Below are 25495 nucleotides of genomic sequence, written 5' to 3'. Positions count from 1 at the left end.
AGGTGCAGGTACAGTTTCTAAAGGTACTGTGTTTCAAAAAATGTTGTAAAACTGGGAAAACTTTCCAGTTTGTCCATGTGTTCAAAAACCATGGAAAAGTGTGACATTACTGATTAAGAGAGCAGAAAAATATGCTGGCCAAATGCTATTGGTACCAAAACACAATAACTATGGACAATGAACGGCTACTCAGTAGCAGTTCCAGCAGCACCTGATCAGTAACAGGAGATTTCAGATTTCCACTGAGGGATATTAATCAAAGGTTTCTTATTGCCACAAGTGACCTCATCAGCAGTGGTTCTTAGTCTTTATTCCAAATGTTCGTTTTGCCTTTCTCATTTTTCTCCACCTCTAAGTAGTCTGAGGGAGTAGCATTATATGTCAATCCTGACAAAAACAAGTCAACTTGATTAGGAGTGCATGTTCACAGTCCTCTGCTGAGATTCACACAAGCATGGCAGAGTAAATCTGATCCCTTAGCTTCCAAAACAACTCGGGCCAAAAGGACTTCTCTTGGACATATTTCTGTGCTGATAGTAGCTTGAATGCATTAGCAATTGTACACAAACATTTCTGTTTGTTTTTGTGTCCTAATGGTGCGTGGTGTGTATTTCTGCAGGTCTGTTTGTAGTTGCACAGGAGGAGAGGGGGGTCAGAGGTTGCACCGGGGCGCGGGTATGTCACTGGGCCTTGTCAGATGTTTGTTCACAGATCATATCAGGTCTCCTGTCAGCCAGATACCTGCCATTGTGAAAACCTCAGCCTTGAGCAGATTTGGCATGGCAGTGAATACGCCGTGCACCTCCTGAATAGGAATCACCCTGAGGTGGCTGAGAAAGTGGGAGGGGATTAGACTCTGTCACCACAGGGGTGGCTGGCTAGGGTGAGGGGTAGGTCAAAGGTCAGCCAGGGACTATAGGGGCTTAACATCTTGCGTCATCTCTCAAATAGCAAAAAGTGGACTCTGGTTGAACACTCCCTCCCCTCACTTACTCAAGCTGCGCTCTCTGGGAGCTAATGACTCATTGGCCCTACAGAAATCCAGCCTCTCAATGAATAGCAACTACTACAGCATTCAGCATTGTGAAAATGAAGCTTAACACAAGTGAAAGATGTGGTAAAAAAAAAAAAAAAAAGGTTAAAGTGTGTTTACATTCTGCAGAGAAAGATATTCGTTAATTCAACCTTGAAAAGAGTTGTTTCGTGGCATGCTTCTGCAAGATAACCCAACAGCAATTTCATTACTGAGGCTGCAGCTGCAGTTTGTTTATTAAGGGTTCTATACATGAGATTACAGGAGCAAGCAATTATTTGTGGTGTAAAGATCAAGTGGAGTTATGGTGTTTCTATCAGAAAAGGAAGTCACACTTCCTCCGTGTGTTGCAATTTGAGCTTCTCTTTTCAGTGGTTAGGTAGCCGGTCTGGCTGCACATGATTCCCCCTCCCTCTAATGGGCTCATTATGCGCGTCCACCCAGCCTCTTGCGAATGGTACCAAAGACAAAAAGCGCCATCAAGTCCTCTGGCACAAGCTGCACTTTAGTGTCATTTTGGTTTCAGCTGGTCAAGCACTCGTCAGCTTTTGCAATATTCCCCAAGTTGAAGACACGAGTGCACGATCATGTTCGTTTTGACCTCCAATTCACTGATCTATCAGTACAGGAGAGTTACAGAGATTATACAGTCTGACGCTTTCTGGAAAAACTTTACATTTGCTTCCAGTTTTCACTTCTTCTACCCATACACCTGACGTAGAGGTTTAGTATGGGTGTCGCTATCGCTCAGGAGAACACTGTAGCGAGTACTCGCACCCTCAGTACTGGTACAAATGGTATGTCTGGATACTTTGCTGTTTGTGTGCAATACTGCCAATACGTGGAGCATAATGGGCCCATAAAGGTGTTCTACCTTCCCATCCTCCCTGCATTTATAAAGGGAATAAGAGTATTTAAAATTACGTTACTTTGCTCTCTAAAATGCCCTTTAAAAATAAAAGCATTTAGAAAAAAAGATCTTTAATAATGTTATTTACCTAATTTATATGCACATCTACACATATACAATCTATTTATATAGATGCACATGTGACAACACTTTTTTTTTATCTTTAATTTGTGACATTTCTTGTGAAATTTTAAGTTTCACACAAACCAAACTCATTTTTACATCTACATTATTCATAAATAAGGTTACCCATCTCTCTGTCTCCCCTCACTGCTTCAATGTTCATTTTTTCCTCCATATTTTATTGTATTTTGTCATCAGTTGTTCTTCCTTCTGTGTTCTTCCCATTATCAGCTGTCATCTGCTGCTAATCCTGTGCTTTTTGCTCTGCCTGTGATATGCTGATGATGCTGATATTTCCTGTTCCTCCTACTAGATTCTAGGTCACAGATTCCCTAAGGACAAAATGTGAGGAGGAGGACTCATGAGAAGAGAAGAGAAGAGAAGAGAAGAGAAGAGAAGAGAAGAGAAGAGAAGAGAAGAGAAGAGAAGAGAAGAGAAGAGAAGAGAAGAGAAGAGAAGAGAAGAGAAGAGAATATACCTTGTCTCCATCAGGGTTCGTATGGAGGCCACAGTAGGTCCAGATCCCAAGTGATTGTAGTAGGGCCCTTCATCTTTTTCAATTATGTGCTCTGAGGGGGGGGACAGTACAGAGTAAGAACACAACATTTTATCTGAAAAACGAATACAAACTGTAGCAGCAATTGACAATAAACACTGGATTTTTACAGTGTATCAGTGATTCCACTACAGCATGAATTCAACACAGAATCAGAACAAGATTGGGTAATATAGTCACTGCTGTTCAAATCTATAGCTTTGGTGGTAATGTCCCCTAACACCAGCCTATTTAAAACAGTTTCTCTTTTGAATTTGAATCTTTGGTTTTAAAAACATTTTTGCCTTTCACATTGACCAAAAATTTTACATCTAAGCCCCAATTCCTAACAAACCAACTCTTGGATCTGAGTGTCACTTAAATTGCACACAAAGAAGACTTGAAAAGTACAGCTTGGCTTTGCATGTTCTCACATGTTGTAGTGTTTTGTAAAAGGACAAAGGTACAGCGGATGTGCTTTGATGTATTTCTGGCCAAACTCAAAGATATTTTCTTTGTAGGTAAAGCCAGATCTTCTATGAGAAGCATGTGAAAGTAGAGCTCATTGCGACATCCAGTTCAAACACACGTTCACACACATGAACGCACACACACAGGGAGTGGTGTGGGGAGCAAAACATGGTGAAGCAGAAGCTTTTTGAGGTAGTGTGTGACTCAGTATGTAGGGATGTTTAGAGGGAGTGTTAGTGTGTGTGTTTTGTGTACATCTGAGGTGATGTTGTGCATGAGTATGTGTGAGCATTTGACCATTCCCCTGCACAAAACCTATGGTTTTAAACCACACCCTATGACTTCAGTGTTACATTTTCTATGAGATACTGTGCAGATTAATGGTATGATGGCCTCGAGGAATTTCGCATTGCCCAGCTGTATCAGCTAACTGTGTGTTGTTAAACTAACATTGTGTTGTTCTTGCTCTTGTATCATTTCTAAAGTACAACTGTGGATGCCAACATTACCAAAAATGCCCTTAATGCGCTCCACACTATCAGATGATTAAAATGCGGTCTTCCACTCTGTGTGTGTGTTGTGTTTGTATGTGTGTGTGGTTGTGTCCAGAGGCAACATGAGGTCACATTCTGCTGCTGGTGAAAGGAGGCTCCAGGGCGTGGTTCATGGCAGGAAATGGAGTAGTCATAGTCCATTTATGTGCAAAGAAAAAAAATATGTGTGTATATGTATATACTGTATCCTGTCTGTGTTAAAAACAACAAATTCCTATGCAGTGTTATGCTATACTGCTTAGAAAAGGAAATGTGTAACATAATTATGAAGGCTTGTTGTTTGTTGGTCTTTACCCCTAGTAACACCACATGGTTAGCAAGTGTGTGTCATTGACACTGCTCTTCCCACTGCTGTGCACTCCTTTTAGTGCTCAGATGCAACACAATTTTATGGACCAGGCCTTAATCCATCCCAAATCCACACCCAGCAAACTGTCAGTTTACCCGTTTTCTCCACGTCTAGTCTTGGTTGTAAAACAACTCGTCCGACCAGCCAACCTAACCCCTGGATACACTTCTTGGGCTTTCTGAGTCAGTCACACAACAGGCTTAAAAGGCTGTGCAATGCATGGAATACAATGTACATGCAATACAAAAGATTCCATAAATTACACATGCATATGCGTAAATAACATAAACATATTTATATTTGTTTGAAAAATGGGAGTCCTAAAACTAGTCCGTGTACATCGAGTGGCTGTTGTGTGGCTGTTAGATCACAATCGATTTTTAATCAAAGTTGTCAATCAAATGTTGCAGTAAAAAAAGCTTTCTGTATTATACTTATATCACAAAAAGGATTTTTTGCCTTGTCAGAGAGACTGACTGGAAATGCTGTTGTAGGTGGACACAGTGACAACATCTATCTGTTTATGGTATAGTTTTGTCATCATACAGTGACAAGTGTTGACTGGGAGATAAAATCAATGTGGGCAACTGGTACACAGTAACTCCAAGAAACAGGTTGTCATTTCTTAGTAGCCTGCCTGAGAACACAGTCTCTCGTTATTTGGTTTGTGTGTCGAGTTAATAAACTATTATCCACATTAGCTAACGCAGCAATATTCAGATTTACTGAGTTATTAATTAATGACTTACTGAGACACTATGCATTAGAATAACGTGAGTGTAGTCTAACAAATTAAATCTCCAGCATATAATGTCTTTAAATGAAACATTTCAACTGTAGGACCACCTACTTGGTTGTAAATAAATAGGCTTCCCTAAACAGGGTGCTACCCAAACTATGGGACTGAACTCCATTCTGTCTAACAAAGGCTCTGTTCTGCTTGCTTGCAAGACCCAAACCCACACAAAAGAGTCCTTCTGCCACCACTGCTATTGTTCCTGCATGTTGCCTTTATTGGCCCTCACTGTCACAGTCTAGATGGTCACTACCACGCACCCTGGCAACTTGCACATTCTTTCTTAGCTGCAACCAACCAGAAAACCAGAAAGAACTGGGGTGGGAATGGGGTGAAAAAATCTAAAAGTCAATCTGTTTACATCAATAAGCAAAGTGAAATGCTTACAATGGCCACATAATAGGCTGATTATTTTAGTGGAGGAATAAAACATTTCCAAAGATAACGAAATGTGCTCAAATTGACAAAGACTCAAATTGATCTCTAGTCAGAGATTAATAAGTAATGTTTTCAGAAGACTGATTATTGTTAGACTATTTCTAATTTGTGTCTGAAATGCACTTTGTGGATGGAAAGTAAGCTGTGTGACCATAAGCAGAGGCTGAGATGCAAAAACTTACCCACGCAGGTGCAGGTGGGAAACTCTGCCTGAAGATCCTTGGAAGGAGTACTTAGCAAGCTCTTAGTGGGTGTGTCAAGATAGCGTAAAGGAGAGTCCAAGAAGCCTTTGAGAGATGGTGAAGAGGGCACACCTTCCTTAGTTGGTGTGTCCTCCTCAGAAAAGCAGGTGGTGGACAATACTGTTATATCACCCGAGGATTCAATTTTCATTCGTTTTGACAGCGGAGAAGCTGGCATGCTAAAAGTATCCTGCACCACTCTGGACTGCTGCTGCCTCTCCACTATATCTTCCTGTTTCAGAGGAACTTGAACAGACTCCCTGTGCTGCATCTCCATAGGCCGTTCTGTAGATGCCTGGCTCAAGGATGCCTCACTTTGGGTCCTGGACTCATCTTTGCTCATTCCCATCTGATGATCTCGATGAGGTGTGGGGGTGGGTTGACTTGTGGAAATTAAGGGAAGTGGCTGGGAGGTGGATGATGATGCAGGACTGAGGTCCTGAGGACTACTCAGGGATTCATTCCCTGACTTTGGGGCTGTAGCAGTCTCCTCCACGGGCTGACTGGCAGATACGTCTGGAACTGAGTCCCCAAATTCAGCCTCAAACTGGCGGATCAACTCTTCATACTTCGGGTCCAAGTTAAAGACGCTTGGTACATTTGAGGTGCTGGGTGAGGATGTGGAGGTCATAGGTGTCATGGTGCTGGTATTACTGGAGGCCAGGCTGCCCATCTCTTCTGACTTATTGTGAGCTGCAAGGCCCACAGGTGGGAGTAGAGGGCCCAGCTGGGCTGGAGTGTTTTCTGATGGAACAGAAACAGTGGAAGTGGGTGTCATTGAGGAATTGAAAATGGATACCTGAGATTGGGCTGGGGCAGGGAGGCCTGCAGCAGCAGCAGCCTGAGTGAAGTTACTGTGGAGGGGCAGTTGGTCGAGTGGACCTAGTTGCAGTTTGGCCAGGGGTGCGGATCTGTCCATCATGTGGACTGGTGGTTTCTGTGTGGTGATCTGAGTCTGAGGCAGAAAGGTTGGCATGGAGGCTTTCTGTTTGGGCTTCTTGATGATTATCTGTTTGGGTTTGGGAAGGGGAGGACCCAAAAACGTCTCAGTCATAGCTTTAAGACCAGGAGATCCTTGGCTGATTTTTTTCCTCTTGGGTTCCTGTTTGATGGCCAGATGTGACAGGGCCTCTGCATCCATCTGTGGCCACCATTTTTTCAAATTTTGGCAAGCCAGAGGCCCACGTGGGCCAACGCCTCCAAAGCCAGAGGGGTGGTTTGAGAAAAGATTCCTCTTGTAGTGAAGGTGCTGTTGTAGAGCTGCCTGAGTGGAGTGGCTAATGGCTGCTTGGCCAGGAGAGAGGGGAGTGCCAGGGTAGTGCTGACCCTGGTGCTGACCATTAGCCATACCATAATGTCCCATGGAGGCAGGGTGATGATAGTGGTCAGCAGAGTCTGACTCTTGTTTTATCCTGACCAATGCCGGGTTATCCTGGGCCTGGACAGTCCCATTCTGGTTCAAGCTAAGTTGTTGCGAAGCTGGAAGCTTAAAAGGAATTTTGCTAAACTTGCTACTGGTGTCACCAAGCAGCTGTTTGAGCTCTGACATGGGGTCTGAGCTACTATGAGGTGCAGTGGCAAGGTGAGACTGAGGCTCAGACTTCACACACATCCATGGATTTCTGTGTTCAGATCCTGTGCCTGAGGCTTGCTGCCACTGCAGGGGATTCGGGTTGAAGCCTGGTGGTTTTCCCTGACACGGGAAGGGAGAGGTAGAGGACTGGACAGGGGTAACATGGGGCGGATGGCCCTGGGATTGGGGTCTGTGGTGCTCACATGACTCTAGGGCCTGCTGGCTAGTTTGTAGTCCTGGAGGGACAGACTGAGAGCGTGAAGAAGATGAGTAGGTGCCAGAAGAGGATGGGATCATGCCAATGCCATTAAGAGGCTGAGATGCGGTGTTTTGGTTGTGTTGATGGTGATGGAGGTTATTTGTGTAGGGGGTTTGACCTGGGGAAGAGGCAGTTTGTGGGCTAGTACCAGATAACTGTGTCAGAGCATCTATGGCGATGGCTGTCTGAAGACTGATGTTCTTCTCCTTGGCTATGGAGAGCACCTGTGGCGAGCAAGGAATCGGTGGTTTGGAGCAGGGCACTTGATCTGGGTGAGTGCCTTGGCTTTCCTGTTGCTGCTGGGAGCATGAAATAGACAGATGGTGGCCACCATTTACTTGTTGGTAGGTCTGAGAGTGATGCAGCAAATGGGGTTGCTCTATGTGAGGTTGTAAATGTGAGGGAGTATCAACCAGTTTGTGGGAGCCTTGATCCTCATTGGTTGCTAATTTTATCTTCTTTTCCAGCCATTCAAGGTAGTCTGGACAGTCAGGCCCATCACAGTCGCAATTGGGAGGCTTGTGTCCATGTTTTGCTTGGCTCAGTGCTTTCTGTAAGGTCTCCAGGTCTTCTGAAGGTGGGCAGCTACCCTCAGGAGCCCCTGCAGAGATTCTAGCTTGAGCCTTCCCAGCGCCTGTTTCCTGGGTAAACTTCTCATACAAATAGGCTGTAGTAGCCTGCAAGAGGTGGCAGGAAGAGGAGGAAGAATGAGGCAGTGAGCCAGCAATAGCAGAAAAAGCCACCAGATTGTGAGCATCCTCCATGTCTGCATGGTGTACAGGTTCAGCAGGGGTTGCACCACACGTTTGCTGTTGTTGGGTGTCGCTGACCTTGCCATGTCCAGGCACCCAGCACTGCCTTGGCAGCACGCTTTCTGCACACTGCTGCTCTGTTTCTATAGATGGCTCACCATCATTAGGGTACTGATTCACCCCATTGGCCAGTTCCAGGCTCAGCGCGCCTTCCTGGAGGCGGTCATGTGACCCAATTTCCATCTGGCCTCCACTTCTGGGGCCATCCACTGAAGTAACTTTGTGAACAGTCTAAAAGACAAACACAGAGCACAGGTAATGAGGATGTGAAAAACAATGGATTCAGATGCACATCGTACACATTAGGTATGGCTTTAAAATAGTAATTGTGCTAAACTAGATTATGCTATACTAAATGTACTCATGGCATTCAGTAGTTACTATTACAGCATTCCTTGGATGAGTATCAACCCAGTAATCCAGGACTCCATTCCCTTCTTTCCAGCTCTTATCCAGAGTTTGCCACCCACCTCTCACACATGCATAGCATAAATTTTCTCCGGGTCACACCAGTAAGGCTGGTGTAAACTCTTCTCATATTCAGTGGGCTTATTTTACAACTGGTAAGTCACAGGTCACGTGACAAAATTCCACAGTTGTTTATAAATGGACGTTCTACTTGAGATCCGCTGGGCTATACAAAGCAGGCAGTGGTGTTAGGAGACATTGTGAGCCAGATGTGGGAAGCACAGAGAAAAGAAAATGCAGTACAAATCCACATCCTTGGACTCTGTTTTCATAATTTATTACTGGAAATATTAAAAAAAAACAAAACACAGCATTTTACTCTTATCTCAAGAAACCAATAAGGGAAACAAGTCAAATGCTTAATGTAGCTTTTCAGAAACACAATTACTTGATTAGAACGTGTAAATGTTTATAATTTCTAAATGTAAATTATAAAATAATAAATCAAATCGGATAGTGAAGAAGTGGATTCATTATGGCCTATGCCATTTTACCAAAGTGTATAGAATCAAGAAATGTCTTCAGTTCTTTTATATACTAAGTGTCTGGATGTGAGCAGCACAGCTCTGTTTACTGGGTTTGTAGACTCATTTTTTACAAGACCAAAATTCATTTCCTCTGAAACAAGACCTTAAATGGTAAACCCAAATTGGCCTGAATATCTAAAGATAATCTCCTGTCTAACAGCTACTCATCAGTAGATATAAATCAAGCTGAGCAAAGATCAAACTGCTATGGATGTTGAAAGTACAGTCATGAGATTTATCTGAGAGAACTGCTGACCAAGTGTGGATTTACAAAATACTGGTGTCCTTTGTTCAAGAGTGAAGGGACATTTTAACACAGCCTCATGATTGAACAATACAGTTATTTTGTCATGACACCAACACAGAGGGTTTTAACCCCTGTATGTATGCACTGGTGTTTAGTTTGAATACATACTGGATATAACCCCCCAGCAGATTATGTATCATATGATTAATGCTTATTTAAAGACCCATTCTATTTTTAGGAAGTTGGGGAAGGTCAAATAGTGAAAGCAGAAGCAAACGGAAAACAATCTGCTTCCATGTCACCACTTCTGAACCAGAATTTTCAGTATAAAATAAGACCAAAAACCTTTCTGTTTTTGTGATTTAAGCAACACTGTTATGTGGGACACCAGTGGCTGGTTATATCTTTTGGTGGCAGTCCTATGTCCTACACCTAGAGATGTACAGGAACAGGAATATCAGGAGACCATGTTTTGCATCTTATTTGAATCTTTCATACTGTGTGCTGCTTTGTTGTCCCTTTAATTCGTTTCGTTGCGCTCTCTTTTCATCTTTGCTTCCACTTATTGGATAAGTGTAACAAAAGTCCTTGTTAACATTTAGGAAAAGAATGTGATTTGTGTTAAAAGACACACTTCACAACAGAAACCCTGCACATCAAAAAGTGAAGTCTGCCTGTTGTGTTTAAATGTGATGCAAAGAGGTCTCATGAAAACAGGCTGCAAAAAAACAACTCATACATTGGTGAGTCAAACTTTAAGCCTTCACTTAAAGTAAGAGGTTTTCCATCTGAGTGACCACATGCAACATTAATCATGTGATTATTGATTAGTTCTACGATTCAGATTATAGATTGTTATCATGTGGTCTTTTGGCTTGATCACGCAGTAGATTCAGCAGGCACAATACTTCCCAAGTCAGGTTTCACAGTTGATTTGATGCTGGGCTTGCATGGGAAGTGGTTGAAAAAGCAAATTCACTAGTTTAATTCAATAATTTACAGACACTCCCAAGCATCAAGCACCCCACAGCTATAGGAGGATAGCTTAAGTTATCATTTATACAGTAAAAGCGCATTACTAATGGACACATATTGCACATAACACTGCACAGAAATTGACCGATGATAGCACTTTTTTAATTCAATAACATTAACAGTCCCATGAGTCTTTGCTTTCTCTGACACAAAACTGTCCAGAATCCCAAGTGACTGCCCCTCTCAGCTTGATACAGTACAGAGGGTCGACTCATACAGGACAATTAAAACACTGCTGCAGTTTTAAATCTGTGCTTTATTGTTTCTGCGTCATTAGTTACTATGACATCCATCTCAAGTCAAAGCAAGCCATTTTTAGGGACATTTTGTGTGATGATTACTCATTTTAAGCTTTCAGTGTTTCCACATTGTTGAAACGTGATCACTGAGCATGTATATATATGTAGTGACAGTGGCTTGTGCTATAAACCATGTGCTTTTCAAACATTAGTGTAGCAGTTCAGGAATTTGATTCACTAGTTTTCATTTCTGATTTCTGGTTTCTCCATATCTAAAATGACTGTAGGCTGTGAGGCTTTTCATAGTTTGACTTCCTTTTTTCGGAGATTGCAGCTCTATACTATTATCTCTTTTCCTCCAAGTCAAAATGCCAACCTGGTCATCTTGAAATACATTTTCAAACTTTTTATTTTAGTCTGCTTGAACAATGGAACAAAATGTAAAGTGGTGTCGATCTTTCAAAAGTTATGTTGTTAAATTTGTCTAAATCTCAGTGATCTTAATACATTAAGTCCAGATGTGGTTTGCAAATAAAACCAGTGAGTGTACAAGCCATTCAGTCTTCAGGTTGGTTCCTTGTAGATTATATTATAATGAATCCAGCAGAGAAGAAAAGCAAACAAAGATAATCCAAGGGCAGCTTCAGAAATCATTGACAGAGTTCATGTTGTTGCATTTGAACTTGCTCAGAGGTTCACAGGAGAGTGAAACAGTGGCACTATATGACTACATTAGATGTGCTAGCAACACAGAGGGAAGTCTGCAGGCTGTATTACAGTAAATAGTTGAGATGCTTCAATTCGCACCTGCTGCATGCTTTGTGCAGTTGTGTTCAGTTTAAAGAGCCCAAAAAACTAGAAGATGCTTGAAGATCATGTTGCAGAGGAAGACGTTATTTGTTTTATGCATACACTTTTAAATATATAATGTATGTAGATCTGAATCACTCAGTATTAGATCATCCCCACCAGAAGAAAAGAAAGAAAGAAAAGGGCTTCAGTTTGTAGCTCCATTAGTGTGCGGTAGCAGAAGTGAGCCTGATGTCCAGCTTCCCCATCATTTGAATATTATTGAAATGAGCTTTTGAAGTGGCTAATTACTGGACATTCTGTAAGCCTTCTGAATTCACTTTCTGTACTGGGTGTCTAGCAGGCGGCTCCCAGGGGGGGTTGCTGGTGTTATGGGTGAGAGGTGAAGCTGGTTTGGAAACCGGAGAGTTTTAGAGGAGGGTGCAGCGAACAGCCGGCATGCAATACGTGAGAGGCCCCATGTTTTTACTATCAGTAGCATCAGATGGGAAAGAGGAAGGGGGGGTGGAGGTAGCTGCGTGCAGTTATGAAAACTGCAGTGTGTTGAAACAGAGCGACTGCAAGACTGCATAACCTACGAACCCACAATCACGCACAGTCACACACTGACACTCTCTTTTCCTCCTTTTTTCACAGTTGTGCACACAAAACGCAGCAAAAGAAAGGTCAGAGGGGTTCGAAGCTGAACACCCGGAACAAATGGACTTCGCTGAGCTTTGACGCCAAACAAACCCAAACCCTCCTCCACCGCACACACACACACACACACACACACATTAAAGGCTCTTTTGACAAAACTTAGTCGATCTAAAACCAGTCCAAATTGTGAAATGTTGCGCTGACACCTGCACCGCTTCACACCTACCCGGCTGCCCAAACTGCACAAACCACGTGCTTTTGCAAATATTTACACTACGACATAGCCTGTTGTATTCTCTCTGTGTCGCACACAAACACACTTGTGCAGACTTGACACACAAAAACGGCACAAAGTGTATCCAAAAACACCAACCAGCCCAACTGGCTTAGACCTTGTAGAACCTGGTAGACCAGACACTTGAGTCTGGGAGCCCTTTAAACGAGACAAGCCTGTGCAGTTTTGTTTGTGAGAGTGCTCTTTAACCCTGACACTGGAGGGAGGAGACAGAATATGTGAGGATAGTAGAGGTGGCGGCGGCGGTGGCGAGAGCCTGTGAGTAGACAGCTGAACCTAAATCCAACACCAACTCATCCTCCCTCTTATCCTCCTCCCTCTTCTCCCACCCCCTCCCCTTCCCCTTTTTGCTGTCGTGCCGAACATTAAGCAGAGACCCTGACAATATGAAGCTGGCTGAGAGCCTCTAGGACACAGCAAACGCGTACTTACGTCGTCCTAGACGTCCAGACGGGGCTGCCGGTCGAAGAGTGGGGAGCAGAAGAGGAAACAGAGAGTAGCATGAGAATTGCTCGCCGGTGCAGCAGCAGTCCACGAGCGATCTGGCCTTGTTGGGGGGTTGTATTCCTCGTTTTTTTTTTTTTTTCTATTTCTCCCAGCCCGGGCGGCGCGCAGACAGAGCGAGCGGTGACACACACATAAATGCACTCACACACGGCCAGCCGCACGCACAGCGCACACCTCCCCCCAGCACACCGCACACGTTTCTCATTCTCTTGCCTATTCTTATGACCAGCGCTTTCTGTTCTCTGCTTTTTCCTTTCTCATTATCTCTGTCTGCTCCTCCCTTCCCTTTTTCAATATCCTCTTTCTTTCTCTTCACTACAGATGCAGTCGGCTTCTCCTCGCAGCCCCCACCTTCACCTCCCCTCCTCCCCTCTCTCTTTCCCTCCCTCCATTGCCCTCCCTCTCGCGCAGCCTCTCCCTCCATCTCCTCTCCCCTCTCTCTCTCTCGCGCTTTTCAGTGTGTGTTTAGAGCGAGAGGCCATTATCTAAGCCACAGCGGGCACGTACGAATGGAATGGAGGAGTGCGCAGTGAGCAGAAACACAGAGAGCGGTGGGGGGATAGTTGCTAGCAGCAGCAGCAGCAGCCTTGGAAACAGCACAGTGCAGCAGAGCTCCTTACCAGTGAGAAAACCCCTCTCGGTCTCTATCCACACCCATTCCACATTATGTGCTCTGCTGCATTAGATTATGTTATATATAAGGCTCTATCTCTGTCTGTGTGTGTGTTTTGTTTATCGCCATAAGCCCCATACTGGCAATTCTGAGTGTGACAGAGCTTCTCTGCTTTCGACCGCAGAGGCAAACCAGCGGCTTGCAAACGAAAACGCAATCTCATCGCGCAATGGCATCAACACAGGGAAAAAAAGAAAGAGAGAAAAGGGAGCAGAGAAAAGCATCATTACACTCCTTGTTTATGCCTTTTGTAAACGACATCCGTTTTTTTTCCTCGCGGACATTTTTGCTCCATCTAGATTGGGCTCCACCGCGGGCCGAAGGAGAAACCACCGATGATGGTTGTTCCATCTCCATTTTCATTCCTGTCCGCATTCACATCGCTTCCCTGTTCCTCGTGTGACAGGAAAAGCTTCAGACCTACACCTGTGACTGATAACAGATCCTCTAGGATGCTCTCGCAAGAGAGGGAGAGGATTGCTGGCGCTGTTGCCGGCCCTTTAATCCAAGATCCAAAGGACGCAAACGCAAAGTAGAAGGCTTCCGACTGCAGGAAGCTCAGGGTCACTTGGTTTAAAAGAAATCACCAACACTCTATGATGTCAACTCACTCCTGCAGATGTCGGGAAGCAAACGAAAGAAGACCTATATGCTCAGGAGTAAAGCAGCAAGGCGGCTGAATTGGGCAATGGAGAGTGAGAGGGGCACGACTCTTCAACATCGGTGAGCAAGAGGAACAGAGTGGAGATAGGAAGAGGGAAATCTGTGGAGTACACTGTTGAAACGTGCAGAGTTGATCAGCTGTTCGTGTGATACTGATTCTGTAACCAGAGGTACGAGAGTGGCACAAACAGAAAAAGGGTCAGGAGGTTGCTGCCGAATGAAGACCGCGAGGAGCCGACTAATCACAGTTCATCGATGGCTTCTGTCCTACCCGTCCGCCAGCGTGTGACAACGTTCTCCCATTCCTCACCATTGTCGCCTTTCCTTGATGTCACTGGCATTATCATTATGAACGCCGTCATCGCCTCTGGGTGACCGGCTCTGCGGTCCTCTCTTCGCTCCTACATTGCTGGAGTTTTGGAGAAGATTTAACCAGGAAGAGGAGGAGGAGGTTGGGTATTATGGCCGTCTCCCTCATGCAGATCGCTGTCAGCTCCTGCGTAGTGTTTTTCTCTTATATTACTGAGCATGTGTGAGCTACACTGCACTGTGGCTGGATTAACTTCTGTAGCCCTTCCCTGCTTCACTTCCTTTGGCTTTCCCTGTCTCTCCTGGTCTCTCATTTTCTCTGGCATCTTCAATCTGCCTTTGCCTGTCTCTCTCTCTCTCTCTCTTTCTCAATTCGTCTCTACTGTTTTGTTTCCCGAGCTTTTTGCCTCCATCCAGCATAGCTTATTGCATTACCGTTCCAACACTTTTCTCACGCGCTCGCTCTCTGGCGCTATAAAATTGCACACACTGTCTGTCTCGTTGTTGCCGCACAATTTCATATGTACACACACAGATGAGCGTCAATCCCAAAGAGAAACACAGCCCGAGCCGTCTAAAAAGGAAGGGGAAGGAGAAGTAGAGCATTAAGGTCACGTGACCAGGGAGGGCCAATGAGTGGGAAGGGAGAGTATAGTGAGCGAGAGAGGTAGGAAACACATGTGGCGGTGACGTAGCTGTACCGTCACCGTCATCGTCATCAGTGTCTCCCACCAGGACGCTTGCCTCCACCACTGGGTGGGCGCGTGTCATCCCGAGCACATGCCCACCATCACCAAAACCACACCAAAAAAACTGAAGCTCAGAAAGCACGCTCTTTTTATTCACCCGGCTGGCTGGTGTTCACTCGCTCACTCCCCCGACTGTAGTGACACAGCGTTTCTCGCTCAGCATTTGGCTTAACCCCTGAATCTGTTCTGTACGCACACTTCCTCATTTTAGACATCTCCTGAACACAACAGGCTCCTTAAACAGTCCCATCTTATGTGAAGTTAGCACTTCCATAGTTTATATCCAAAATTTGGAGAGCGAGGCAAAGAGGATGAAAGAGAACTTAATAAACATGAACTCTGCCTGACTCTGTCACTGTCCACAGCTGAGTAAAACAAAGAAATGCTGTTTGACCAAAACACCAACATGAGGGAAGGGATTCAGCTGTTTCCGACACATGATGTGCCCACACTGTAAATACAGCATGTAAGCTGACACAGTTTGCTCCATGTCAGAAGGCACGAGTAATTTACAGTAAGAGTGCTCTTGATTCAAGCACATGTCTTCTTTGATGACTCATATCAGCTTACATCGGTGTCATTTCACATAAGACATTGCTCAAAATTTCTTCACCACCATCGGACTGGCCATCTCTGACAAAAGGAATAGAAATCTACTGAAGCGAAGCAGCAATGGCAGAAAAGCGCGTTGTCGCTTTAAGATGCTGGCGTGCGTTTCGTGGATTCCAATGCTGCCATTCAGGTTTGTTCAACAGAGCTGGTGTGAAGTCACCTCGTGAGCACAACTGTAGCGCGGTGAAAGAGAACGTTAGAAGTGCAGGGCAGTCGTGCCTTTAGCAAACTTTTGAGTCATCGAGGTTACCTGATATTTGAAATGACAACAACAATCCACGCAGCTTGACATTTAAGTGAAAATGAAATCGCACTTACGGTAAACCTGTAATTCGGCATTGAGAGACACACAGGAGAGGTAACAAAGACTCCTCATCGATCACTTCATTTCACGGTGTAGTCACATTTATCATCCAAGATGAGTTACTGCACGCCCTCATCTCTCTCCCCCTCTCAATTCTCAGGCTCTCGCTCTTTTTCTCAGCAGCACGGAGGAAAGGTCTAGGTTGTAGGAGGGATGACTGACAACAAAAGTCCATCCGCAGCAGTGTGTGTGCTCGCTTATGAGTAAAGCTTGAGTCATCCTCTTCTTTTCAACGAAGTCCTGACACAGAACCCTCAAACAGTGAAACAAGCTTTTCAATTTGCTTTTTTTTTTGCCAGCACCTCGCTAGTGGGAGGTGTACGTGAATGAAGCATACCGACAGAGAACAAAATGTTTGCTTTTCAGGCAGTCTGGGAGTTGAATTCTTGCGATTTCACTGTTAGACGTGCTTTAAAAAAACATTTGTTTCCAGCAGTGACCAAACTCACAGGAGCATGACACAAGGGTCCTTTGCCTCTCCTAACATCACTTCCTGTCAGCTGATTCCATTTCCTCTATCCACCTCTGTGCGCCCCCATCCCCAGCACACATTGTCCCGCATTCTAATGGCATCAAGGTCATCGGATCTGACACACTGTGTGCACCCCCCTCCTTCCCTTTCTCTTTTTTTTTTGCTCCACATCTCTTTATCTTTCACTTCCTGCCCCCCCTCCAAACTGCTCACATGCACGCAGACGCTCCAGTGCATGCACACCAACTGTCAACAAATGCAGAGGCATGCTTTAATGAGCTCTCTCCACTCTCTCCACACACACACACACACACACACACACACACACACACACAGAGTACACACTAGTATGCACACAGTCCACTGAGGGTCACTGGGTTTATTGGTGGGGAGGGGCCAGAGACCATAGGGCACATTATATTTAGCACCAAGGTCGTAATCATAACATATTTTGGAGGGGAGACTTTTAAATGTGTTCTGTATCCTTTCTATCTAGAGACAGAGAACAGATACAGCAACATATGGAGAATTTATGTGAACTTTTATTTGCATAATAAGTCCTGTATGTATATTCTAATGCTTCTCTTATGATTCAGAACACTACACTATTTTCCGTATAGTTTAGTCATTTTTTACAATACAATCTACAAAATGCGTGTGTGTGTGTGTGTGTGTGTGTGTGCATGTGTGTGCGTGAGCGTGTGGGTTTAGGTTTTTTTTTAGTCATAACTGGTTTTCTGAAAAACACATAAAAACAGTAATGAGAAAACTGCCTGTTTGAGTAAGTGTAACTGCATCTGTAACTGTAACTTGAGCAACAAGACTCTTTACCTATTGTTCATTTTCAGGCATCACCTAATTTCATCTGTGCACCTGTCTGTTTGGCCGTTTTTCTCTCTTTGTTTCAGCTTGGTGTCCAAACACACTCGTGCCAAACCCCCACTCAGCCAGGACGGTGTTAAGTTCAGGGTATGTTTAGGTGTAGATTGCACCACAGCGTAGTGTATATCAAGTCTGAGTCATACCTCCTGACATTTGGCACGTGCAAGTCAGCACGGATTGCCCAGCTGGGGGAAGGCCTACCCGCCTATCCCCCGTCAAACCCCACCCCTCGCTATTCCTCACAAAGAGAAATGGAGGAGTGGCTTGCGAAGGAGGAGAGGAGGAAAAAAATGGGAAAGGTGGTGCCGGGTAAGAGGCTGTTAAGCAGGGTGGAGCCACAAAAAGAAGAGGAAGGGGAAGGGGGGGCTGTTTTTAAGAGACAGCTCTTTGTGCTTCAGGATTTGAACAACAGCAGGATCAATGAGCAGAACAGAATGTGTTATCAGAAAGTTTTTGGACCTGAGACAAACAGGGTGAAGGGAAATGAATGAAAAACAAGTGAGTTCAGAACGGTTTGAACCTGTGAAAGAACACTGCGTGCCGCTACCTGCTCGCCTTTTGTATGCCAAGTGCTGAAAAAGAGCTGAGTGGTCAGACTTGTTTGGACAGTGATGTAATCATTAACAGAACGCAGCAGTAAAGATGGGCAGAGTGTGTTCTGACAGGTGAAACACTGACTGAGAGGCTTGGTAATGACTTTTGGGTTGCAATATTAATTTTTAAGACTCGAGAGCGAGAAAGACATAAAGCAACAGAAACCTGCCTCAGCCCCTGCACGGTGGCTGGTTGCCAGCCTTGTCTCTCTCTCAGGACTCGGGCTAAGATTAGCTTCCCATATGTTCAAGTCAGGCGTAGCCAGACTTAAAGGGCCAGTGCTCGACCGTGGCAAAACAAGAAAGCCTTCACTGTGTTTGCTGATGGTCTACATCAACACACATGTGAAGGTTCAGCGTGCATTTTTAATCATTCCAGTGAAAGCTGGGCTCATAACAGATAACTACTGGAAACTGATAAGATGCGGTGCTTTTCTTGTATGCTTCCAGTTATAGACTTTGTTCTTTAATATCGTCCTTTTTCGTGTGTGTGTTTTGATACTATGGCATGAAAACTCCCACAGCTGTTGGGCTGTATTACATAAAACCTGGCAGCGTCTGGCAGCAGTGGGATTCAGGATTGTTTAAACTGGATGCCCAGTGGGAGCAGCAGAGCAGCCGCCAGAGAGGCGAGAGTTCGAGCTCAAGCAACAGCTGATGACTCCTCCCCTTCTCCCTCCATTCATTTTTTATTAACTGCGGCACGGTGCGGCTGACGACCTCGCTCTAACATCAGACACCACCAACGATGCCACCGACCGCAGTAAACACATCGCGCTCGCAGGATACCAAACCAGGCCCCCGCCAGGTTTGGTCACTAGTAACAGAAACCCAAAGCAGTCCAGCGAGGCACTGCCGAAAGAAATGTCTGCTAATTGTCATTAATTAGAAATGAAACATGACAATAGTTCAGGGTTTTGCAAGTCCTTAGTGACTGCATACAAGTGAGGCAATTATTGGTGACTGTATAAATTAAAATGTCACATCAAATTCCACAAGGACCTATGAGATGTGATGTTTTGAAATCCTGGGAGTGCTTTTTCTTTTACAATCTCGGCGAACATTTACTTTTCAACCAGTGCATCTAAAGTAGAGCAGGGCGATATAACCAAAAATATTTATCACGATATACATTTGAAAATTTGCGATAACGATATAAATGACGATATAATTGACACTAGACAAAACACTTTAAAACTCCACAACTTTATTAGTGCAAAAAAAAACAAAACAAAAAAAAACCCATCAATGATTTTCACTTAAACAAGCAGCTGTTTTTTATGTGCATTAGAATTATATAAAATGTAACAGTGCAAATTTCTTGCTGACAGTTTAACCAAAAGGCATTTCCAGTGGAAACTGGCCGACATATATTCAGCATAACCATGTATAATATCCATAAAACTTAAAAAGAGGTTATACACACACAATACGGTAATATTATGTTGAAGCACAGTACGTATCACTCCGCGAGGCTCCTGCCTACGATAGCCGTAATGATCCGACAATCCATCAAGCGGTGCGGCTTCGTAGCTTAGCAAAGTCGTACTAAAACATTTGACAGATTTTCGAGCGCCGTGTACATAAAATAGTTTCGAGGTCAGTAAACACAACCAGAATTCATACATAAGGCACACGGGATTATAAGGGGCTCTGTCGATTTTCAGAAAAATCAAAGGATTGATTTTAAGTGTGCCGTATTTTCCAAACAACACGGTAATAACGACGGCCCGCTAGCATGCGCTACCGAAAATAGTGTTTTGTTGTGTATCTGACGGACGAAAGCTAAACCAGTTGCACACCACTGAAGTTGCAGCATTTTTACAAACCAATTCTGGTTCATCTGTTTCATTCAACGGTCCGCTTTCTCCCTTCTCGTTCTCCGTCGCCGTCATGCTTTTTCCACCATGTACGTATGAAAACAAAGGCACTGCACATGCACGTTTTACCCATATTCTATCACGATATTTCATTTTCTTATCGTTGCCCAACATTATACCGTATTACCGTGAACGGTATGATATGGTCCAGCCCTAATCTAAAGTGACTTCTGAAGCAGGCTGTCCTCAGTGTAAGACCAGAGGTGTGTCAAGTGATTATGCGGGTACACTGGGTAATTATTTATGTCTTTTTGTAGACAGTCTATGTGCTGCACAGTGCTATGTGTCCAGCTTGTTTTGATGAAAACTTGCTTCAAGCTCGCTGTCTAATTCAGAACATTCAGAAAGAGGTTTTACTCATGAGGTATCCATCTCAAAAGTTCCCTAAAACTGAGGTTGTTAAAAGCTTAACAGTCAATATTTGGTATGGCCATCTTTATTCTTTCTTGCTTCTAGCTTTCTTATCATTTCTTTAAGTAGTCTTCAGGAATAGTTCTCCAGGTTTCTTGAATGACATTCACATCACTTTTATGGATGTTTCTACTTTTTGTGTTCTACTTCCATTATGTGTCTTTCTATCCAGGTATGCTTTTACTGCATTGGCAGTGTGTTTGGGATCATTATAATTGTCTGCAGAGAGTATTGCATGGTGGATTAAAAATAAAACGTACTTTTCTGTGTTCATATTATGATCAATTTTGACAAGATCCCTAACACTGCTGACTGAAATGCAGCCTCAAACCATGACAGAGCCTCTAACGTGTTTTACAGATATAGTAGACGCTCACTGCTGTACCTTTCTCCTGACCTCCTGTATCCATATTGACGGTGTGAAAAAGTTGGATTTATTATTTTACAAGATATTTCAGGACTAGATGCATCTCTCAGGTCTTGTATCAGGTCTTTGCTGGATTTTTTTCCTTGCCTTTGGCTGATGGCTCTTGGGAATCTGCTATTGGTACAAAAATACTATTTTTTCCCTGTCAAACTGTGCTATCCTCGACATTTTTTATAGATTCAACTCACAAAATGTGAACAAATTGGGTCATATTGTGACAGGCTGCTTGTAACAAACCGCCTACAAACAATTTAAAATTTGCTCTTTCTAACTAGATATAATACTGGTTCAACCTTTTCTATGCTGAAAAAATAAGTGAAAAAGCAGCCTCTGTCCAAACAAACCCTTTCTGAAATTCTGGAGAACTATTGCATTTTTAAAGACCGCTTTAAAAAAAAAAATACTACAAAGTCTGGCAAAACACAAAGAAAGAAGGAGTGGCTTGTTTTACAATAACGTGCATTTGATTGCAGAAGCTATGTTATTATTAACCCATTTGGTAGTTTTGTTTAAATAGTCTTTACTTCCCATAATACAGTTTGTATTTTCAGGAAGTAAAGATGCATCTTTCATTTCTTGGAAAAAAAAACTAATATTGTTACATAACATAACAAATGCCCAAAATAAAGCATCAACAAGAAAGATCTGTTCAAAGTAGGCCAGTCTACCAACTACGGGAATTCTTCACAGTCACAGTTTACACAAATTTGAATAAACCATTAGCTGCACTTCTTTACTGACTGAGTGGAAACCTCACAGAACAGTAAATACATCGAAAGCTAACACTGAATGGAAGAGGTGATGTCAAACCCTCCACTTCCTGAGTTTGTACTATACACCAAACCACTTACTACACAAACACACACACAATACGCACATGTGGTGCCGGCTAGCTGGTCACGTGACCAACCTTGGACGCCGAACGCCAGCTAAAATTAAAGCAATGATGTCATCAGACATTCAGTGTTGCCACGGAAACTAGGTCAGTATTAACCCTTTGCCGATGAGGCCGGGGATTCCAAAGCTCGACGAGTGATTAATAAACATTCCATGTGCCATCACGTACACAGCAACGTCAGGGTTTCTACTCTGTCTCTGACTCGTTTCCCACCTGTGTGAAGTTCACCTCGTGCATAAAGAGGAAATCCTGTGCATAGGCGTGGAAAAAAAAAAAGAAAAAGAAAAGAAAGAAATCACACGAGCGCAGTCTGTCTGTCTGTAACCCACTGTGGTACACCTCTCAATTCAGCTTTGCTTCCTGAACAGCAGAAAAACAAACTTGCTTTCAAACTCACTTTAAACCATTTTGTTTAATGTTCTTGGGGCTGTACATGCCTAATGATACTCTGTAACTGCTTATTTTAGTTTTCTAAAATGGTGCCCTCGGTCTGTTGGGTGTAGACTGTGTTTGCCTGTGTGCGACCAGGGAAATGTTTGACAAGGAAACAGATCTTGGTCGAGATAAACACTCCACCCAGGATCCGCACGGCAACCATGACCCTCTGCAAACAGGAGCTCAGGACAACTATAAAGGCAGAGAAACTTGTTAAACACAAAAAAGATTATATTCCCCCTTTAAACCAGATGGTCGTATATACCTTGCAGATAAAGAGCTTGCCCACATATGGATTGGGATTAAAGCAGCTTAGAGGTAAGATAAAGTAGACCATAGAACCATGCTAACCCTATTTATGACATTTGAAACTCACTGACATATATCACTGCAGATGTGGAGGTGAATCTATTTCGCTCATCTAGGATTTCAGGTCGCTCTCGGCGCACGTGACAGAAGTCAGATCAAAGCTGTCTTTTTCCCCTTTTGGGAGAGGACTTCACAAGATTCTTAGAACTCAGACAATTGTTTGATGTTCAGTAAATTCCTTTATGAAACTTCGCACGCCGCCCGTCCACATGCCTTTCCACATAAACAGACGAGTGTGCCCCGGACCGGCGAGCTGAGGCAACAGCAGCACTCAGCAGCGACACGCCACAGGTTACTACGCCCGACAATCAACTACGTATACGCATGCGTGACCCACTAACTTTTACTCCCTTTACCTCATTTGACTCCAGAACCTAGGAGAAGCAGGACGGCCTCCCCAGCTCATGAGCCAACGTGCAGAGTTCCTCCTCCTCCTCCTCCTCCTCCCCTCCTCCTTTCCAGGGCCTCTTGTATCTACACATGCCTTGCTCTGGCACCAATCAGCGGGCAGCGTGGGACGCTTTAAACTGAGGATGCCGCCACTTCATCAGTAAGGGCGCTTTAACTTGGCGCGCCTCAGACATAAACTCGGAGCAACTGTATTAAACAGAGTCAGTTCCCAGGCGGCAAAGACCGGGTGTGAAGACGAGACCAGGGATCTGGCACAACTATATTCCACTTAGAGATGATACGAGGGATAACGCGGCATCCACCGGGGAGAGAAGCGTATGACATACCAGCGACAGAGCGAGGACAGTCACAGCTGTGTAACAGTTACACTGGTTAAAGCAATTCTTACACACATGCGTAATCAAGTTTTTTGTTGTTGTTGTTTTTTAAAGAACAGGCAAACAGATACAGACCGACTGAGAAGAGGAAGTGATCACTGGGCTGACTAACCATGACATTAACACCTCATCCAACAGCAGCAAACGGGCAGAGATTATGCATAGACGCAGACGACAGACATGGGCACAAACACTATTTCAAACCCACCCATCAAGTGTCATCTCTTACCTCAGCTGCCAGTTCTGGGCTTCCCAAGCAGCCTTGACCGTTGTCGTCCAAATATTCCACCTTTACAGTCATTCAACAGAACAGGGATTGGGGGGGCAGAGAGAGAGAGAGAGAGAGAGAGAGAGGGAGGGAGGGAGGGAGGGGAAGAATAAGAATCAATAGAATAATGCGACAAGGGCCTGTTCAAAAAGACTCATCATTGAGCATTAATGTGCCACCTTTACAGCTTTGCACAACGGCACACGGGCTCTGCCATCCGCAGTCTCTTCATCCCATTCCTGTCAACCTCAGCGACCATCAAAAAGCGCAAATCTGTTTTCTTTGATTTCTGCTCAAACAGTGAGCCGGCACTTCCCTCTGCTGCCGGGACAGCGAATGAGAGACGCAAAATAGATTCGATTTCAGTTATAGAATTATGTAATGTCTGTATCCCGACTTGGTGCAACCTTTCTAATATATATATGTCTGATCATCTGATGTCAGCATACCCCCCCCCCCTTTAATCTTAGGGGGAAAGAATCCAAAGTGGATGGGTTAAGTGAGAGAGGCATGGAATAGATGGAAATGGTAGATCAAAGCAGGGCTGATCTTTATTATTATTGGAAAACAATAGCAACCCCCCCCCCCCTCAAAGAAAAAACCTTCTTGTCTACGCGACCCCAATGTTAAATTGTGTGTTGTGTCTCGAGTTGAGTCCCGCCAACCTCCGATACCCCCCCACCCCACCCCCACCCCCACCCCAAATCCCCACCACCCCCACCACACCACTCCACGCCCCCACCCACCCACCTATCAATCCTAAAATAGTCTGGAGTGATGAATATTTACCCTCCAAGCCTCTGAGCTGCCTCGGTTTGTACTCCTCCGTCCGCTGGCCGAATCCCCATCAGAAGACTCCGGCTCCCTCTCTCTCTCTCTCTCCTTCAGCCCTATCTCTCTCTCTCGCTCTCTTTCTTCTCTCTCTCTTTCTCTCGTTCTCTATCGCTCCACTCCTCTTTCTCGGTCTCTCGGTCTCTCTCTCTCCCGTCTGTGTTGCAGCAGCCCATTCAGGAAGCCATCTTGTGTTTTTATTCTGGCTTTACATGAGCCCTCTCTCACTTATTCTCTTGCTCTACCCCCGTCCTCCCTCCCTCCCTCTCTCTCTCGCTCCTGCTCGTATGCCAATAGGTCTACCGCACACACACGCGTTCATATGCATACACACATACACACACATACAAGAGGGATTTTTTTTCTAAACGATCGCTATCGCTCTTTCCTTCCTGCTGATATTTCTCTCTCTCTCTTCTCTTTCTGTGAATGTCCCCTCGACCACCCCCTCCCCCCTCTCTATTTCTATACAAACATATACACTCGTGATAAATGCACACACACACATATACACAGCTCGCCGGAGAGACGTCACACTAGAGATAGCACACAAAGGCAGCACGTCCACCAATCAGAGGCCCGGCTGGGCTGCTGCTAGGGTGAAACCGAAGGAGAGCATGTGAGGGTGGTGAGAGAGGGAGAGAGGGGAGAGATCGGAGTGAGAGAGAAAAAATAAGAGCAGGTCAAAAAAAAAAGAAAGGGTCTCCATTTTCATGTGTGTGTTTGTGTGTGTGCAGCACCATATAAGAATGGCCGACATAAAGAAACAAAGTGAAGGTGGGCGGGAGGTGTGTGTGTGTGTGTGTGTGTGTGTGTGTGTGTGTGATGTGGGGGGGATGGGTCCTCTCTATGCCTGTCAATTATCTCCTGAAACTGGCCTTCCCTAAACAATGCCTCTGGTATGTGGTATTGCCGAGCACCATCTGTGTCAGGGCTGCCTGCAATAAGTGGACTGGACTGCACAGTGCACGCATGCATGCACCCACACACACTCTCACACACACAAACA

The 25495-nt window shown here is 44.5% G+C and overlaps 1 protein-coding gene across 4 annotated transcripts in view; it reads right to left on the bottom strand.

Moving 5' to 3' along the window:
* tet3 (tet methylcytosine dioxygenase 3) overlaps nt 1-25495 on the bottom strand; it is a 49608-nt gene that overhangs the window by 11757 nt on the left and 12356 nt on the right. The window contains exons 1-4 of one of the 4 annotated variants that reach the window (XM_086313369.1): nt 24445-24903; nt 23617-23676; nt 5392-8326; nt 2545-2635 (exon numbers count right to left, since the gene is read on the bottom strand). In XM_086313369.1, coding sequence (XP_086169495.1) covers nt 2545-2635; nt 5392-8278 — 2978 coding nt within the window. In that variant the 5' untranslated portion in view covers nt 8279-8326; nt 23617-23676; nt 24445-24903. Of the gene's footprint in view, nt 1-2544; nt 2636-5391; nt 8327-12787; nt 13211-16186; nt 16669-23616; nt 23677-24444; nt 24904-25495 lie in introns of those variants that run through there. The other 3 variants (XM_086313371.1, XM_086313368.1, XM_086313370.1) reach the window with 3 other exon arrangements.

This window comes from Aulonocara sp. 'chitande type north' Nkhata Bay, linkage group LG12 (genome assembly GCF_057382095.1).
Source record: "Aulonocara sp. 'chitande type north' Nkhata Bay isolate Kocher_YH1m ecotype deep benthic linkage group LG12, A_spYH_male_GT1.1, whole genome shotgun sequence".
Lineage (NCBI taxonomy): Eukaryota > Metazoa > Chordata > Actinopteri > Cichliformes > Cichlidae > Aulonocara > Aulonocara sp. 'chitande type north' Nkhata Bay.
The sequence above is the reverse complement of the archived record's forward strand: the minus strand, read 5'-3'. Positions and strand labels throughout refer to the sequence as shown.